At 36.8% G+C, this 21,081-nt stretch overlaps 1 protein-coding gene across 10 annotated transcripts in view; it reads right to left on the bottom strand.

Moving 5' to 3' along the window:
* The window catches only part of LOC143213576 (low-density lipoprotein receptor), a 132,010-nt gene that overhangs the window by 108,961 nt on the left and 1,968 nt on the right, over positions 1-21,081 (bottom strand). For 7 of the 10 annotated variants that reach the window (XM_076433563.1, XM_076433561.1, XM_076433565.1 and 4 more), the window contains exon 2: positions 7,132-7,254. The exons of the other annotated variants lie outside the window; for them this stretch is intronic. In XM_076433563.1, the coding sequence (XP_076289678.1) occupies positions 7,132-7,254 (123 nt within the window). The remainder of the gene's footprint in view (positions 1-7,131; positions 7,255-21,081) is intronic. 10 annotated transcript variants of the gene reach the window in all.

Raw genomic sequence — 21,081 nt, 5'->3', positions numbered from 1 at the left:
TAACGATTACACTGTCCAACAAATTTCAACTTTTTTAATGATTTCAATATACTGTTGGGTCCTTCTTATAGAGTTTTTTGCGCTGATTCCGAATCTGTCCTTAATTTTTCTCCTATACGCAACAATTTTTGAAAAACATGGCTTTGAAAAAAAACATATTTTTCAACTTTAAAAAAATATTGTGATGTTATTATAAAAGATATTGAATTGTTCTTTACAGCAAAAGATTCTGTAGACTTTCCCGAATACAATGATATCCAATATTAATACATTATGATTGTTTAAACATGTTTAAACAATGATTAAAGACGGAGAGACGCCACTTTTGCACCAATTTTTGAGGATACTTTTCAATTTATCTCAAAAAATTAGGGTCCAGCGGAAAATCGAACCAGTGGCGCTCACCACCAGAACGGTCGTTCGTCGCTCCGTATCCCGTCGCTGCTCTGTATCCCGTCCCGAGCGCCACTGGCGGAAACTCATGTCGGGCGAAGATATTTTGTTTTCTGGTTCGAAAAAAACGTCGACGTTACAAACTTGAAAGGGTGGTTTCTCAAGATAAAAGTCTGCTCTATCGCGTGGTATAGTTCGATTTTCCGCTGGACCCTAATTTTTTGAGATAAATTGAAAAGTATCCTCAAAAATTGGTGCAAAAGTGCCATGTATAGTTATGACACTTTTGACTAACTAATCAAAAAGTTTTAACTGACTTTTTTTAAGTTTTGGCTAACAAACAATCAGACTATTAGACTATTAGTCATTTTGAAAATGACGAAATTACTGAAATTGAATAAATATTTCAGTTACTATGATCATTTAAATTTGAACGTATAGAAAGTAGCATATTTCACCAGGCAAAATTGCTCAAGTTCTTAGCGATGTCCTCATCGTTTCGTCCCATATTTTCTCTTATTTTTTGTATGATATAGAGCATCCCTTCCCAATAAGAAATCATATATTTTTTTAGTAATAACTGATAAGAATATATTTAGAAAATAATGCTGAATGATACATGACAGATTAAAAAATGTTGTATATTTGTCAAAGGATATCTTTTTTTTCCCAAAACTTCCCAGGCTCTAACAAAGAGGAATACTTTCGGTACAACTTCCTTTAAATAACCGTACAAGAATCATTTCCTACTTCGTGTCAGTTTACAATTTATAGTTGTTTAAAGATGACTATGTTTCGGCGAGTATGGACGCCACGCGTTCGTCGAAAACTCTTAAAGATTCTAAAATTTCATGTAATACTTTTCAAACAATTTCCTCGCCTTATGAAATAGACACGGATAAATTTGAACAATACGCACAAAGCACAGCAAAATATGTATTATATTGACCACTACGGGTGGTACTATATACCAGCCTCCATTCATAAATTATTAATTCATGGAAAGGAGATAATAAGGCACGCACTACTTCCGATTGGCCAATTATCTGATGAGGTTCAAGAAACAATACAAAGATTTTTAAAAAATTAGGACCAACAATACTCGGAAAATTTGTAGAATCGCGACAAATGAAGATACATTTCACAAATTGTTATTAACATCGGACCCACATATTTCATCCACGAGAATAAGATCTTACAAGAAAAAAATTCAACAATTAAGTCCAGAGGCAGCAGAATTATTAAAAAAATAAAGAAAACAAAAGCCGCTTGTACCTACTTCTTCAACAACAAAATGGTAAGATTAATTAGTATACTTCTTATTTTATCAATTAAATAAAATATTAATATTACTTTTGTTCGCAATATATATTTGTAACGTTAGATACCTGTACATTTTATCAAAAATTCTAATTACATAGTTACGTGATATATAAGAAAACTATAAGATTTTAATTTCCAATTATTATACAATGGTTTTAATAAGGAAAGCAACTGATTCAACAACTACATACAAATTTATAAAAATAACTAACTAACAAATTGAACAAAAAATATACTCTAACATGTATTATTCGAAAGAGATTAGTTTATAATATTTTGTAGTTCAAACCTCATGTCAATATCTCAAACGGTACAAAAGTTATACACATATGTCCCTAAATTCTTCGATCCGGACCACTGTGGGGCGCAAGCCTCTTGGGGGCGGCAATTTTTATTGGTGTTATATTTTCTTGTTATTAGTTTAGTAATTAGATAAACTTCTAGCAGAAGTACAAAAGAGAAAGTGTGCCTATGATGACATTTACTGGAAAAAATTTGGGTTTCTGGTCAATTTAAAAAATTTAAATGAAGACACAATTAGAAAGAATCCTGCGAAGTTGTGCCAAACGTATATGGACGATCTAGAAAATAATTTTATTGGAGAATGCCTTCATTTTAAACACGTATATATATATTTATTGGAAAATAAAGAAAATATATCTACTGCGGAACTTAATTTAAGGACAATGATTGACTCGGAAATTGAGTCTACATTTTATTCCTAACGTGGCCACAGCACTGTGCATTTTTAAAGTATTGCCACTACAAATTGTAGCGGCGAAAGATCTTTTCCGCTTTTTTTTTAAACCTTCAAATACTTCATTATGTTTAATTTTATTGTGTTTAATATATGAGAATACAATATACCTTCAAACTAGTGGGTTATCAAATCATTTCAACAAAAGCATGATTACATTAGCTCTGTTCACAAAAATCGATTTCTTGCAAAATCCTGAGGTCGTAGACAAATTTTGAGACCAAATTCGAAATCAGCGTGAAAAAATCTGCGGGAAATGATATATAGCATGTTAAAAAAAAATTTCCGCGCGTGGTAACGGAGAAACCACATTTTCTTGAAATTCTACATGTTTAACGAATTTTCTCAACATTAAAAAACGTTCGTACCATAATCTCCCTATTTTTCCCATATTCTGCAAAGTTTCAGCTTTAATTTAAAAAACATTTCATCGCTCTACCTCATTTCTATCGAAAGTTCTTTGATTTTGAATCGAGTTTGGTCAAAAGTTCTCACTGTGCGGCCCTGGTTTGAACTACTAACTACCCATATCACCACTCGCACGATCAAAATTCTTTACTTCGAAAAATGGTGCTATGAGCGTTTTGGAAGACTGTGTGCGACGTGTCCCGGATTTTCAACCGCAAAGAATTTGCGCAGGCAGTTGCACAGCTGATAAAAGCGAGTCGAGCGTTTTCCTCCTCGATTTGGTCGGCGCGGCGCGTTTACCATCGACGAGGAAAACGCCAGCTAACGACACGAACGTTCAGAGGGACTGTGGATCTCTCTCGCAGCTGCTCGAACAAATTGATCGAAATGCACAGGGATCGGTTAAACGAATCTGGGAGATTGAGTAACTACCGTGATAAAGTTGCCGCTGCCCGAGAGAAAGTTCTATAATTGCGTTGCATCGAATCTCCACCACGCGCTGGCCGCCAATCGGAAGGCGATTATGAGCTTCGTAAGATCAATACGTACATATACAAACACATATACGTATACGGGCGGCACGGGGGCAACGTGATCGTCTCGAGGATAACTTTAATAATAAATAACAGACGGAATAATATTGCCCAACACACGCGAACGCCTCCGCGCGGCCGACACTCCGGATTCCGAGAATAGTTTCCCCGGGAACATTAAACAATTCAACGATTCAAATATTCAAAACTTCCAAGTCCAGAAACGCCCGGCTAAGTTGCGCTCGAACAATCTGTTTAAGTGCACCTTCTCGACTATACTTCCGCCTACCACTCCTCGGGACGGATTCACCCGAATTTTTTTCGCGATATACATATATACGATATCTACTCTCCGCGATTTTCCACGGAATAACACTCCTCGCGCGAAACTTTCGTCGATCTCGCGAATCCACCCCTCTCGAGCGGCTCCACTGTTAATATTTCACGAATTAAACCGAATCGACGGCCAATCGAGAAGAAAAGTTTATCCGGTGCTCGATCGCGGTACACATTGACCCAGAAAAATCCTCTCCAACTATAGAATCAAGTTCATACAATTTGCAAAAAATTATTCAAGTGGGAGTCTTCACGCTGAAAGCATTAACCGAAATTAGAATAACCCCCCGCCTGCCTGATGGACTGGATTTATTATAAAAGAATAGCATTTTGCTTGATCCTAAAGGAAAGGAATCGTGTCTAGTAGATTCTGTTTGAGATCTTCATCAAGAGCAGGACGTAAAGAAGTTAATTACCTCGGAAAGGGGCTAATTTAACCCATTGAAGACGAAGGCGGAATATGTAGCGACGACATCAGGCTCGTGCGCTCAATTCCCAAAGTTCTACGCAGAGCATTTAATCATTAAAATAACATAAGATGCATATATATTTTTCTATTTCACAGGGTGTTATTACTTCGATAGAGAATCTAGTTTTCGGAGGAAAATATTTTTCATATTTGGAAGAAATTCTGGTCCACGAAGGGTTGATCGTAGAAATTACGTGCATTTATGGAGCCTTCGATTGCAGAGTGCACGCGCATGGATCAATCTACACTTTTACGTCTTTAATCCTCGCAAAATCTCCGACAGTTCCAGAGCGTTATTTATCGAATTTGATTGTCTGGGAACTTTGCTTGAATGCAGCACGACTATCAGAAAAGTCGATAAAAATGCATCGCACGAGTTATATCTCTGTGCACGAGGACTTTCGAGGACCACTGTATACGAGCTACTAATATTAAATGACTGCGCTTCGTAACTCCAAGTTTAATCCTCCGACACTAAAACGCCTTTATTATTTTTAATTAAAAGTCAGAAGTCAGTTAAAAAACAATTCATAATTTGTTATTATCTTATCGGTGACCCGCCGAGGTCACTGGGATTATCATCGCTCGGATCGCTCAATCGCACGAATCATAGTAAATTTCTAAATCAGCGTTTGATTCGCGCAACTGCGCAGCATTGTAAACCAGGATGATAGTAATTTATAGGCTGACCTTCGTATGATGACCGCGGAGCTTCGCGATCTCTTTTATGAATCGAGATATTTGCGTAGACGAGTCGCTTTATTTGCTAGCTTTATAATTAGCAGCAACTTTTTCGCGTCACAGGCTGTACAGAATTTTCAATCGGACTCCTCCGACATTACAAAACCGTTTCTATTTATTTTATTCTGTACAATTACGTTCGTTACTTCGATTCTGAAAGGTATTTGCATCCTCGGAGGATACAAACGCGGTTCCTGAGGAGCTTCAGAATTTTTCCCGGAGCAATAGCCACTTTAAAAAAGGGGGAGTAGAACCCGCAGGCATTCAGGGATCCATATTTATGAAGACCGAGCCCAAGATCTTCTCCCCGCATCGCTATAGTAGTCGCTTCTTTCGTATGAAATGATTTAGGTCAATAAAACGAAAATAATTGCTCCGGGTCCTCTTTTTTCCGGATTTCCTCTTGCTGCCCTCCCTCTCGCGAGACGCGAACGTTTATTATACACGAAAATGTTGGAAAATATTGGACGTACAAATAGGGTAAACTGTACTATTGCTGGCAATTAGTGTTGCTTCTCGAGAAATTTAAATCTAGGAAAATTCTTATGAATCTCATTTATTTTATAACATATTTTCGGAAATGAACAAATGCATACAACAACAAATCAGAATAACTTTTATATGAATGGACCAAACGACTTCAATTTCTCTATAAGGCTAGAAGAATTAGTTTAGTAAACGACGTGTAATAAATAAGTTGAGAAAATGCATTTGGTCGGAATTGTGAAAAACAATACTAAAAATTGATTTTTACAACTTTCTTAGCTGGCCCAATAACGAAAATTTAAAAAATGTCTTTTGTCAACTGGTATGAATTATACACGCTCTGAAATTTCATTAAAATTGGTTAACTGGTTTACGAATTATAAACGAATTAACTAATTTCAATAAAATTTTGGGAGCGTATATAATTTATATCAGTTGACCAGACACATCTTCTGAATTTTCGTTATTGGCCCAGCTAAAAAAGTTCTAAAAATCAATTTTTACTATTGTTTTTCACAATTCCGTCCAAATGCATTTTCTCAACTTATTTATTACACATCATTTACTAAACTAATTCTTCTAGCCTTACAGAGAAATTGAAGTCGTTTGGTTCATTCATAAATAAGTTGTTCTGATTTAAAGTGTGTGGAATCAGTTATACTCCTTACTGTATGTCCTAGCATCAGCCAAAATATGCTACATTTCAATGTAGGTATTTACATATCTCTGTTACTTGTGATTATACGAAACAATGTCAGAGGAGAAATTTGCACTGTTCAATAAGATGAATACAATGGCCAAATAAAAATTTATGGAAATCATATTTCGAAATTTCAAGGTCATCGTTATTTTTATTTAAAGAAGGTCATATAATTATTCTATTATATAAACAAAAATTTGTTTCATTTCATTGTTGCACTGTAACTCAATTATATCAAAGATATCAAATATAGAACTGGAGTTCGTAGTCGCACTTGCGCATTATAATAATGACACATGCAAATTTTCATTTATTTAATATTTTTTGTACACATACAACGAGAAACAAAAGATATAATAGAAATGTGAAATCGCCTGGCGGGCCGCACAATTTAACGTGGCGGGCCGCTTGTTGACCAGGCCTGGCTATAATAATAGCAAGTTAAGCTCGTTTAAATATTTCAAAAAAAGATAAAAAGATTTTTACTAAGATTTTGGCTTAAGGTGCCAATCATTGTGTACAGTTTACCCTGCATGTATAGAGTCGTAGCTGTCAGAATGAATCAATTATAAATTAATTTAATATTCACCCATTAATTTGATTAATTAGTTACCTAGCTGCATAATAAAAAGCGATGGAGATTATATGTATAGTGTATAGCGATGGAGAGAGTAGAACGTATTTTGTTTGGAAATAATCAAGAAATTCTCGAAGGTAAGGCTACGAATTAATTTTTCTACACAATAATTGCCCCACCGAGGTTTCTGTTTTTCCCCCGGGATTTTCTCTTGCTTTTCTTTTCCCTCGGAACTCGAATATCGATCATACCGCGCGGTTTTTGCTCCCTTTTGATTGGGGTAAAACAGGAAGAGAGATACACGAACGCTCGCGTATTTTATTCGATCTTTTATAGCGGGGGTTCGGCATCGTTCCGAACCCGTACAAAGTGCACACGATACATTTGAATAACCGTCTCATCGCTCACCTTTGCATACCTCCTCGGCTTCATCGGAATGGTCTCCGCAGTCGTTTTCTTTGTCGCAGACCCACGAGATCGGTATTTTTTTATTATTCGCGCATTGGAATTGCTTCGAAATACGAAGCTCGCCTAAAACCAAATAACAAAACAGAAATGAAATGACATGTGTTCGGGTTAACCCTTTCGCTGTAGGACAATCAGTTGCAGGTTCGAGCAGGTTCAAGCAAATCAATGTCGCAAAAGCAAAGGGTTAACCAGATTTCAGTATATGCTGTGCTGTGGTAACAAAACATAATCGTGCAAAATCAGAATGATTAGCGAAACGAGATGCGATGGGACGGAGAAGAAAAAAAGAGAGGGTGAAAATGGAAAATTAACCGGAGAGAAAGAAAGACATTTGAACGCCGATTGCGCGGGGAGGACGCCATTCAACGTTGCTTCGTTACGTACGCATTGTATGGACGCGAAAGTAATAACCGAGGTACATATCTGCCTTTTTTCGCTGCGAATGCTGTGTACGCGGGCTGAGGGAAGACTGCTGGTGAAATCGGACATGGGATGATTGCTTGAGCAAAAAGGAACTGAAGCTGGAGAATAGAATTACCTCCCGAGGATTTGCGTTCATCCTTGTGGATCGAAGAAATTCATTTCTCAAAAAATATGCTGTACGCGAGGCCATTTAATCCGTGAGCCGTACCGTGTAATTATATACATGGAACAAATTCTAAAATAGGGTCGTACTTTTCCAGCTGCCGGATGTACGGCAACACCTAACTCAGAAAACCGCGCGCGACAGGACAAACACGATCAGCAATATCGCGTCACATACATATATTACCACTGCATCCATGCAACCGCATCTCTCTCTCATAGTCGAATTGCAGAAACAAAGTTCGCTGGTCAACTCTCGCCATTGCACGCGAGAACTTTCATTTTGTATCGATTGTTGTTCGTAACATAATATTGGCACAGAATCATTTCCAACAAATGCTGACTTACGTTCTCGACATGTCCGTGTTCCCAGCGTTGAAAAAGAATTTCTCGCGCGGTAATTCACGTTTCGTTATTTAGTAACAATGATTTAAACGCGATTTCGTTTAGTCCGCGGGGGAAACGTTAATCTTTTTCGCGGAAAATCCGCAGACACGGACACGGACCCGGCCGTGATAACTCGTATCAATTTAGCATGGTCGCGGTGTCGCCCGGAAAAAAATATGACCAAGTATGACCAATAATCCGTCGGCCATTTTAATTCGGTCCCTGTCGGGTCACCGGCGGCGAACAATTCGTCGAGGAAAAAAACAATTAGATCAACGACCTCCGCGGAACCGTATTACGTTCGATTTAATTTCGACCACGACCCTGTTCAAGTGACATCATTTCTGTGCTATTTATAAGATCCGACGGAATAATTAAGTGGGCTTTGTTAACCGATTCTTGACGGGGGATCGGAATAATTTCAGGGTCGGAAAAATTCCTGAATGGAGGAACTTTTTAAGAATTCTTATAGTTCCGCAGGAAATTTGATTGAAAGAATTATGAGAAAAGCTTCGGGGTAGGCAGATTAATGATCCCGAGGGGTAGAGGAGAATGTGGCCCGAAGTTTCTGATTAAAATTCAATCGAGTCTTTCAGTTTAATTTAAACGTGCTGATATTTACATAATCCAGAAAATGTTGAATCCGAAAACGATGAGGATCGCGACCTTCCTTAAACTCGTAGTTTAAATTATTTTATAAAAGTGTAGTTCGATTTTTCTGTGGAGAAAATCGAGGTAGGTGCCACATTTCTACACCATTTATACATATGCAATATGTATATTAGGTGTGCAAATAAGTTACTTTCCCTTTTTACCACGCTTACATTAGCTTGCCGAGTTGTTGTTGTATGCGTCAAATCTTGTAATCAAATTTTAAACCACTTCCCGATGAACTGGAGACTTGAAACTTTAAACATAGCTCAGAACTCTATGACAATGCAATATTAAAAAAACTGTGTAAAAAAAATTAATATTTTAAATACATATTGCGACTAAAATAGTACTACCATTATATTCAGTAAATATTACCACAAATAAAAAAGTAAGCTAATAAAATAAACATACCATAATTTGTCTTTCGTGATGATCTATGATGATCGATTGCATTAGTTAATTAATAACTCTACTGTCTCAGGATTCAGTATTTTAGGATTTCTTTTACATGTTAATCTTACAGTCAGCGGCAATATTAAGTGGACACTCTTAAAAATTGCATACCTTTTTAAAAATTGGTCAAAAGGACTTGAATTTTTTAAAGATGTTAGACCGGCTAGTTCTCTAGGGAATAAGGAAACAAAAATGTATTAAGATTGCAATTGGTAGAAATCATACAAAATTTAAAAAATGATGATTTGTCAACTTTTTTATGTGAGCCTGTAACGATAACTTAAAAAATGCGTTTTATAGATTTCGGTAACTTATATGCATATTGAAAATTTCATCGAAATCGGTCAACATTGCAATGAGCTACAAACGTTTAAAGATGATCACGTAATAGCGAAATGCCCTGGCATTCCTGAAAATCTGCGACTTTCACCCTTCAGCTATCATCTTTAAACGTATGTAGCTCATTGCAATGTTGACCATATAAGTTACCGAAATCTATAAAACGCATGTTTTAAATTAACGTTACAGGCCCAGCTAAAAAAGTTGACAAAACATCATTTTTAAAATTTTTTATGATTCTTACCAATTGCAATCTTAATAAATTTTTGTTTACTTATTCTCTAGCGAACTAGTCGGTCTATCATCTTTAAAAAATTCAAGTCCTTTTGACCAATTTTTAAAAATTTATGCGATTTTTAAGAGTGTCCACTTAATATTGCTGCTGACTGTAAGATGAACATGTAAAAGAAATCCTAAAATAGTGAATCCTGAGACAGTAGAGTTATTAATTAACTAATGCAATCGATCATCATAGATCATCACGAAAGACAAATTATGATATGTTTATTTTATTAGCGTACTTTTTTATTTATGGTAATATTGACTGAATATAATGTTAGTACTATTTTAGTCGCAATATGTATTTAAAATATTTCTTTTTTTTTACACAGGAAAGCATTCTTTTATGTGTTAAAGATTAAGACCAACACTAAAAATTATTGTTCACAACAAGTAAAAAAAGGTTGAAAAACTATATTTGAACAATTCATTTTTTAATAAAAAATATCAATGAACTGTTAGTAAAAATTATTGTTTAACAAATGCAAAAAATATTTAATTATCTCTAGGTAAGAATTACTGTTTTCTAAATATTTTTGGTGAAAATTTGATTGGGATATCTCTAATAGTTCAAAAGTTATAACAAAATGACATCAACTTCTTCGATCCGGACCACTGTGCGGCGACGAGCCGTGTTTTTCGCGACTTTTGTCTTCAAGTGTTTGTGACTGATTGCCTGGGTTCCCCGTCCCGATGGATACGTCAGGGGGCGACGTAACTTCTGGGATTCCTACGGGAGTGTCTCGGCTATCTCCGACATATATATTAGATTATGTATTTAATCAAACAAAATTAACTTAATGGAGTTTTATTAATACAACTATTAGCACACAGAAAACACGTCTATTGGATTTAAATATCACACGTCAATTGAGAATCATTCAGGCTAGAAAGCATTGAACGATACATCGAACGAATAACTAACGGGAATAAAGTGTTAATATTGAAATATATTCCTACAGGCGAACAAGTGGCGGATGTGCTAACTAAACCACTTACAGGGCAGAAATTCATGAAGATGAGAATTGAAATGGGTGTAGAATGAAGAATGATTTATGATTTATATGATCTATTTATATGGTCTTGTTCGTTTGATTATTTTGATGTGTTATAATGTTTGAGTGGTCTGATTAGTTTTTTCTAGGTTTTCCTAATCCTAAGCAGCAAATGTTGGACCATATGTAGATAGCCCCAAACAGAGCACAAAGAAGGCATTTCTTTATTAAATAATAGATTTAATTTTGAGGGGGCATGTTGAAATATGTCAAAATGATTCTATTGTTTCATTCAAGGAACGATCGATTTAATATTTGTATATTTTAACAATATACATACAGGGTGTTAGAAAAGTCTGGAAACGGTCGAATATCTCAAAAATAAAGCATTTTAGAGAAAAATGGTTCAGACATGTATTTTATGGTTTCGCAAGGGCTATAAGATGGTGCCATTGGTTTGACCTTGAAGAGTCATTTGTAGGTCACGTGGAGGTTACCTCAATTTTTTTTAAATGGCACCCCCTATTTTTTTATTACATATTCTTGTAGCTGATCTCGAGAGCTTTCCAAAACACTATAATCAAATGTTTTTTCATGAATTAATTTTCGAGTTATAAGGCTTCAAAGGTACAATACCGCCGCGCCGGCATTAGCGTTAACCGAGATGTACCACGTGGAGGTTGCACGGTCGGATTTACATCTCTTGTGTGTGTGCGTGTGTAAACGGGTTTTTACTGAATTAAATGTTCGAATTGTCTTCCGTCTGCTGCGTGACAATGACCTAATCGTAGATAAAATTCATTTAAAATATTTCGTCTCATTTCTGGTGAGATAAGATTTACTTGGTGCAGTATGCGTTTTTTAATTTGATTTTTTTATTTATTTAACGAAATCTTTAGCACATCGGATTCACCAGATAAAAATATTAAAATTAGATGGTGCACCGCCACACTATGCAGTAATAGTGCGTCAATATTTAACTAATACTTTCTTAAACCGATGGATAGGAAGACGTGGAGAAATAGAGTGGCCCTCTAGATCACCAGATCTTTCTCCATTGGACTACTTTTTACGGGGGTATGTTAAAAACAATGTATACGTAACGAAACCTGCTAATTTGGCAGACCTTAGGGAACGCATACTGCACCGAGTAAATCTTATCTCACCAGAAATGAGACGAAACGTTTTAAATGAATTTTATCTACGATTAGGTCATTGTCACGCAGCAGACGGAAGACAATTCGAACATTTAATTCAGTAAAAACCCGTTTACACACGCACACACACAAGAGATGTAAATCCGACCGTGCAACCTCCACGTGGTACATCTCGGTTAACGCTAATGCCGGCGCGGCGGTATTGTACCTTTGAAGCCTTATAACTCGAAAATTAATTCATGAAAAAACATTTGATTATAGTGTTTTGGAAAGCTCTCGAGATCAGCTACAAGAATATGTAATAAAAAAATAGGGGGTGCCATTTAAAAAAAATTGAGGTAACCTCCACGTGACCTACAAATGACTCTTCAAGGTCAAACCAATGGCACCATCTTATAGCCCTTGCGAAACCATAAAATACATGTCTGAACCATTTTTCTCTAAAATGCTTTATTTTTGAGATATTCGACCGTTTCCAGACTTTTCTAACACCCTGTATATGTATTGTATACATATATGACATTTCGCAGCAAATTGCAAGTGATTCGTGTAATTACAGGCAGGTAAAGTGTTAATAATAGGGGCTTGACAAATTCAATTGCGGTTGCAATGATTTCTACCGCATTAGCCGGGCAGCATATGGTGAAACGACAAGAATTATTGCGCATTTCGAGCACAATATCCCTACATGGTTCGGCAAGAGATAGTCGGCCGTGTAATGCTCTGGTATGCTAACCTCCGCGGCACATAATTGTGTACGGTAATCCCACGCTGAATACACTTCCGAAGATAATCCGCGAGCGCCATAATTCAATAGAAAAATGAATGGCCCCATAGATTCACACACCCACACCCTCCCCTCCCCACCGCGTTCAGGAATATGGCTGTTTGCGACGCTATCTACAGTTATCGTAACTCTTCTCTCTCATTCGCAGTTCTAAAAGTTTAACCGGATGCGACCGGGCGGGCGGGGTGTCTCCTCCCCTGATTTTCCAGAATAACCGGAATACACAGGAAATAAGGACAACTCGCTCCGAATAAACTTTTATTCTATCTTGAAAATGGATTTTGTTTGTTCGTCGAAAGTAACGAAGCGACTCTGTCTCGATTCGTTTAAAGTTCCGAGGCGTCGCGCGTTGCCTCCTCAGCTCATGCGAAAAACCACTTATCCGTCTTCCTTACTCCGGCAATCTTTACCGAGTGACAAACGAGCATAGAATAACTAACTGTTCCATCGTGCGATTCCCGACATCGCTACCGACTACCCACCGTCTCGAACTTTTGCGAAAGACCCGCTGTTACTTCGCTTCGAAAGATGTCGAGGATTCGGAACACCTCCCCTCGGTGAACATCGCCTTTTCCAGACGATTCATACCACTGTTAACCCTTTCAGAAGAAATTTCGGCATATTGGGGACATCTGGTTCGTGTAGGTATTTAAAATTCCTCGTATATATATAATATACAGTGAGTCACGAAAGTATTCGAGCGCCCTTTAAAACAGAATAAGCTTTTTGTAATTGTACCAAACGACGATGATTTTTTGTAATCAATTAGAAGCATTGGTTTATGAAACGATATGCAAAAAAGACTTTCCAAAAATTATAATTTGCAAGGTGACATGCGAAAATAAAAAAGGCATTTTCCAAAACTTTTTTATTTCGGCTCTTAATGAAAATTTTTAATATATGTTTTGTAGATCTATGTTAGTTACAGTCAGCGGCAATATAAGTGGACACCCTTAAAGATCGCATAACTTCTTAAAAATTGGTCCAATGGACCTGAATTTTTTTAAGATGTTAGACCGGCTAGTTCGGTAGAGAATAAGTAAACAAAAATTTATTAAGATTGCTATTGGTAGGAATCATACAAAATTTTAAAAATTATGTTTTGTCAACTTTTTTATCTGAGCCAGTAACGATAATTTAAAAAATGCGTTTTATAGATTTCGGTGACTTATATGCATACAAATTTCATCGAAATCGATCAACATTGCAATGAGCTACATACGTTTAAAGATGAAAGCTTAAGGGTGAAGGACGCAGATTTTCAGCCTTGCCAGGGAATTTCGCCCTTACGTGATCATCTTTAATCGTTTGTAGCTCATTGCAATGTTAACCGATTTCGATGAAATTTTCAATGTGTATATAAGTTACCGAAATCTATAAAACGCATTTTTTAAATTATCGTTACAGGCTCAGATAAAAAAGTTGACAAAACATCATTTTTTAAATTTTGTACGATTCCTACCAATTGCAATCTTAATACATTTTTGTTTACTTATTCTCTAGCGAACTAGCCGGTCTAACATCTTTAAAAAATTCAAGTCCTTTTGACCAATTTTTAACAAGTTGTGCGATCTTTAAGGGTGTCCACTTAATATTGCCGCTGACTGTATACACATGCTGAAAATTTCATCGAAATCATCGAAATGACACGCATCGAAAGATCACTGATCAAAAGTCGTGTAAAACTACGATTTTCACCATTTTTAACTGCTTGTAGCTCTTGGGTATGAAAATCGATTTCGATGAAATTTTCAGCATGTGTGTAACTACTGTAGATCTACAAAACATATATTTCAAATTTTCATTAAGGGTCCAAACAAAAAAATTTTAAGAAATGCCTTTTTTATTTTTGCATGTGACCTTGTAAATTATAATTTTTGGAAAATCTTTTTTTCATATCATTTCGTAAACCAATGTTTCTAATTGATTATAAAAAATCAGGTCGTTTATTCGTAAAATAATAAAAAAGTTATTCTGTTTTAGAGGGCGTTCGAATACTTTCGTGGCTCACTGTATGCTCTACCGAAGATTCGAACCAAATTTGCATGAACGTAACTTTACAAATACGGCTGCGGTGAAATACAAAATCGAAACCGGTTATTTCATTGTCTTTGGTATACGTATTGACAGAGTTGACGTCACTTGGAACATTGCAAATAGAAAAAATATTGAAGAAGACAACCTCGAGTTACGAGAATCTTTAAAAGCAACAGAACGTTAAAGTTTGCACAAGTCTAAAACATAATTGATGAATTTCGGTAGAATGAAATCTTTTTCTGATAGGATCCACGATTGTTTTTTATTTACAGGATGACAAGAAATAACGGAGTTAAACATTTCTTATTATAATTCTGTCAAATCGACGAATTTTGAAAAACCAAATGATAACAACTATAACATAGACCTATAGTATTCACATATTTAAGAAGTTTCGAAGTAGCCACCCTTTGAGCCGATTCAGAGGCTTAAACGTGTTTTGAAATTTTCGGCTATGGGCCGCAGCTCTTCTGGCGTCATTCGGTCCCACACCCGGCGCAGAGATTTTTTCAGCGACTCGAAACTTTTATGGGGCTGAGCACAGGCCCTGTCCTTCAAAATCGACCAAACGCTGGAGTTCATAGAGTTGAGATCCGGTGAGTACGGCGGCCATTCCGCAGATGTGATGAAACCTGGAAAATGGGATTTGCTACGGTTTTCGTGGATCAAGGGGTCAAAATCAACCAAGAAGTGTATCGACGGGACATTCTCGAAGCCGTCGTACTTTTGTGGGCCCAACAGCACCTCGGCGATCCGGAATGGACGTTACAGCAGGATTCCGCGCCGGCCCACAGAGCAAAAACGACTCCGGAGTGGTGCAAAGCCCATTTTCCAAGTTTCATCACATCTGTGGAATGGCCGCCGTACTCACCGAATCTCAACCCGATGGACCATGTTATGGTTGTTATTATTTGGTTTTTCAAAATTCGTCAATTTGACAGAATTATAATAAGAAATGATTAACTCCGTTATTTCTTGTCACCCTGTAGATTTGTAGCTTTTATATTGCAGATATCGATGAAATTCACAGTGCACTGACACCACTGAATAAAAGTAGGCCAGCTCTCTGATTTTTCTAACTAGACACGAAATTTCAGATGATTTTGAAAAATTCGATCACATTCCGCACATCAATCGCACGTTACGAATTTGATGCACGTACTCTCATGAAATCCGCCTTAAACCCCGTGCACATTACGCTCGGTGTAATCGTTATTTGAACAATGGGTAACATGCGGCGCAATGAATCAAACTTAAATTGTGCTTCTCTGTAAAATGTTGTGTCAAGAGAGACGAACGAGATGTACATGATAAATAAATCGTGTAGGACCATAATTTTTCAGACGCTAAACTTGTACTATTTTTAGGAAACTGTAGAATTCAGTAGTTGTTTCGCCTAAGTCTAAAAGAGTGCAACGTTCGCGCGTCAGTAGTGCCATCTGCGTGAGCATCTTAATTAGCACCGTTAATGCGTTCTCGTGCTCGCGAATTGTGTCGCAATTCGCAATACCATTCAAAGAGATATCCCCGCATATGCTAATTTCCACGTTTTCTTTTGCCTTTTGAAATTATGCAGAAGAGGAGGCGATACTTCAGCATCCGCGAAGCTCGCGAGCATAGCTTTTTAGAGAATGAATACATTAATCAAGCGAATTCTGTGATCTAATCACACCGTTAGCGCCGAATAATTTTCGAATAAAGTGCCGGCTTCTGCGAATATTTCAATGGAGAGCAAAAGTGTCCTTGAAACGAATTATGACAACGATTGGATAATTTACACGGTGAACAATTTTTACTTCTATTACTGTTTAAAAATACTTCGAAAGGGAATCGAAAGAATTATGGAAATTTCTCGTAAAGCTACGCGAGATGAGAAGAAATAAAATAAAAATACTGAATACTGTTCGATAAATACACTCCTCAAAAGAATTAAGGAATCACTTGTGCGAACCCGAAAAATTGGTCCCACTTTACGTGATCATAACTCCGTCAAAAAATGCCGTATCGATATAGTTAAACAATGGTTTGAAAGCCTGAAACCTCTAGTTTCAGATGCTCTGTTTCAAAATTGTTGCTATGTTGGTTTTTTACAAAGTCATAGCGAGATGAGGACAACATTGACGGTTAACAAAAATTTTGTGCCACTTTGGAACATCACACGGGGAGCAAAAAATGTTTTTGATAAATCACGTTAATATCATTTGGAAGGGCTATCTTTCCTGTGTAAATTGTGTGGTTGTTGAATATTGTGCGATATTTTTTATTCGAGTTATTCAACATTGAAGTAAATATGGGCTATTTAAGTTTAACTGGCTCCAGAAAGCGAAAAAATTATCGTAGAATTTTGTGCAAAAAAGCAATAGAAAGAGCGTTTCTGTCTCTTCAAGGGACTCCTTTTCTTTTTTCAATTTCATTAACATTTCGATACACCAGGTGTTTCTGAAAATACGCTTAAAAAATGCACAATTTCCATTTTTTTAACTTGCTGTATCTCGACGAGAAATGATCGTAATACCATGATCCGAACGTCAGATGGAAGCACAGATTCTGCCGATTTGATTCAGTACCCCATGAACTCGCTGCGACAATTTTTTACCTATGGCAGCTGTGTTTGAAGTTAATGCTTCGCAGAAATTAGCGCGCACGTACAGCGGATGCCTGACATCTCTGAGTACGGTACCGCAGTGGAAAAGGACCAAACTCGATTCAAAATCAAAGAACTTTCGATAGAAATGAGGTAGAGCGATGAAATGTTTTTTAAATTAAAGCTGAAACTTTGCAGAATATGGGAAAAATAGGGAGATTATGGTACGAACGTTTTTTAATGTTGAGAAAATTCGTTAAACATGTAGAATTTCAAGAAAATGTGGTTTCTCCAGTACCACGCGCGGGAAAAATGTTTTTTTAACATGCTATATATCATTTCCCGTAGATTTTTTCACGCTGATTTCAAATCTGGTCTCAAAATTTGTCTACGACCTCAGGATTTTGCAAAATCGATTTCTTGCCCATATTTACTTCAATGTCGAATAAAAAAAATCGTAAAATATTGAACAACCACACAATTTACACAGGAAAGATAGCCCTTCCAAATTATATTAACGCGATTTATCAAAAAAATTTGTTGCTCCCCGTGTGATGTTCCAAAGTTGCACAAAATCTTTGTTAACCGTCAATGTTGTCTTCATCTCGCTATAACTTTGTAAAAAACCAACATAGCAACAATTTGAAGCAGAGCATCTGAAACTAGAAATTTCAGGCCTTCAAACCATTGTTTAACGATATCGGTACAACAATTTTTGACGGAGTTATGATCACGTAAAGTGGTACCAATTTTTCGGGTTCGCACAAGTAACCACTTAATTCTTTTGAGGACTGTAGTAGTGTGTACATATTAAGTACTTTCCACAGTTAGATTAAAATCCCAAGTAGGGTAAACTGTACAATGGTTGGCACCCTAAGCTAAAATCGTAGTAAAAATCTTTTTATCTTTTTTTGAAATGTTTAAACGGGCTTAACTTTCTATTATTATAAGCTAATAGAGATTTTTCTGCAAAATCAAACAGTTTCACGAGTCATAAATCTTTTATTATAAAATATATTCAGTGAATAACAATCGCAAGACAAATAGTACAGTCATTGGCACAGTAAGAAGTAAACGTTAAACAGACTATGTATTTGTTTTATAACTAAACATATACGCACTTATTACATCTGTAGTATAGTCCGAAATTAAGTTAAAGAGCGATGGAATATACTTACTCGTAACGAAAATTTTAATAAAACACTATTTACTCTGCACTGTGGTCATCCGTCGGTCTTACTGGATGTACCAGCGTTGCTAACAGTCATATGTGGAACTCTGTTTTGAAAATTTACAACGTTGCTTTGATATATAAATAAGAAGCAGTAAAAAACGATTTTCTATACCAGGAATTCTTAATATTTGCCGTTTAAATCAAAAGTGCCAATAACTACTGCCGTGCCAGCAATATACATATGTATAGTATAGTTTACCCTACGTTGTTTATTTGCAATATTTACCTACAGTACTTAATTCGCAGTTCAACGCTTGTTTGCGTTTCTCTTTGAAATGACCAGAAGCCAAGGGCTTTTTTAATAAACGCTTGAAAACAACTTGCTTCTGCCATGGAACTTTTATTATACAGATGCTAAAATATCTGTTCCGTGAAAGGTTTTTTCACACAAGTTCCTAAGGGATGCAACATTTCTTTAAATAAAAATTCAACGGGAAATCCTGTTAGACGAAACAAAGCTGGAGAGTTTTTTTTTAAATGACAGATAACTGTTCACGTTATATGTTCGAAAAATATTTTTCGTCTGTGTTTCTCTTTGGTTGAAACGATTTAAAAATATGTCTGTACAAATTGCTGTTCAATTCAGACACGTTTAATTCTGTTTTTTCCCTGTCAATATCAGAATCAATGAAATAAAATGGACCAACTATGTACATAATACATCTGACTACTTCCTTGATTAAGCTAAAGGGTTGAAATTACACGCAAAAACGTATTTTCTAGATAAGCTATTGAAAGCTGCTCGACTCCGACCCATTTGGTTCCATTCGGTTCGAAGACATTATTGACTCCACATCCCTTTAACCAGCAACTTGTCAAATGGCAAAGAAGAGAATCGTAGAGTGGCTTTCCGCGTCAGTTTCGACGTTGCTCTGACAAAAATAGAGATGCTAGATAAGAGGATCAATATTGGCATACCGATGTGCACGCGGGACAGGTAAAATATACGGCGTTTATCATATTTAAATAGAAGTGCACTCGAGCTCGTAACCGTTCGAAAATCACCGCCCCCGAAACATCGAGTGCAATTAACGAGCCGCGATTACAATCGAAACACTTGATTACCAGACGCAATTAACGGTTAAAGTTTTCGTTCGCCTGATGTACATATAGCCGCGGTTAATTAAGTAAGTATTCAATCATCGATCGGAGTCGATAATTAATTATTTAATCGCCGGACCGGATTGATGGTCAATTATCCTGTTCTTCGGCACTTATAAATCAATCGGTGAAATTGAATATTTGATTCGATTAATGCCCTCCGGACTCCGGACCCGAAACGAACGATACTCTCCGGGTAATCGTGTAAAGAAGAGCGGTGAAAGTAAATACGTACAGCGACCATATAGCTATAGCGAACAAGTGGCAAACATAATCTGGCAAAGGAAATAATGAAATTGCCGATCCGTTGGTTAGATCGGGCCGAGCACTGTTCTCGCGTTCGAACCAAACTTTATACAAAGGGAACGTAATAAATGAGAAATTAAAGTGATTTCGGAGCTTTGAGCCACCACGAAACTAGGAACGACAATTTAATCCCGCTTTAGGAATTATTATGATTCGATGATCGTGCGTAACAGTGCACACGCTGATATATTAATTTGTTCCGCTTGTCTCGGTACTTGATCGAAAATAATTCGCCGGCGATAAGGTGCATTCGGTGAACCTCTACTGCTTGCATACCATATCGATACCGCGGCAAATATGATAAATATCGCGGAAATTGTAGATCGTTACGTTCGAACGTAACATCGCACCGTTATCATAATTTATCCAGATTTTTCCATTGGCTGATTGTCACAACACGGCCGCCTCGCCGGCATGCGGCAGTCATGCGTCAAAAATATTAATTTATCCGACGCGCAACAACACACATTTCGGCTTCGAGTTACAGTTTACACATCCTTTGGCTGGGACATTTCAGATTATAATTGAAATTTTAATGACAACTACAAAAGTTATGCGACTGTGACGCACAGAATGCACGTATACACCGCGAACGTGTGCGAGTGCCACCGGGTGACGCGGAATTTATTTCGAATTTCCGTTTCGCCGCGAATAAATGAAACGCGAATTGCTTTATACAGCTTTATCCGTTTATAGAATAATTTTTTCCCGCCTCAATATTACCCGATTGTCAAGAATATTAAATATACACTCTAGTATCGATCTCGACCGAGGCGCTTTACTTCGCACGTGACACTAAAGGTCAATGGAAAAAACGTGATTAGACTGTAAAATGAAACGTGCACGATCTTATGAAACGTAATGGTATGGCGCTGTAGTGCGCGCGTACGAGAAGTATAAAATTAGAGAGTTATTGTCTTTGAAAGTGTACAAACAAATCGTACAGAGACATTTCCAACGTTCGTGGAATATAGAAAATCGATTGATGAAAA

The sequence above is a fragment of the Lasioglossum baleicum genome, chromosome 11 (assembly GCF_051020765.1).
Source record: "Lasioglossum baleicum chromosome 11, iyLasBale1, whole genome shotgun sequence".
Lineage (NCBI taxonomy): Eukaryota > Metazoa > Arthropoda > Insecta > Hymenoptera > Halictidae > Lasioglossum > Lasioglossum baleicum.
Note: the sequence above shows the minus strand (reverse complement) of the source record. Positions and strands in the feature narration are given on the sequence as shown.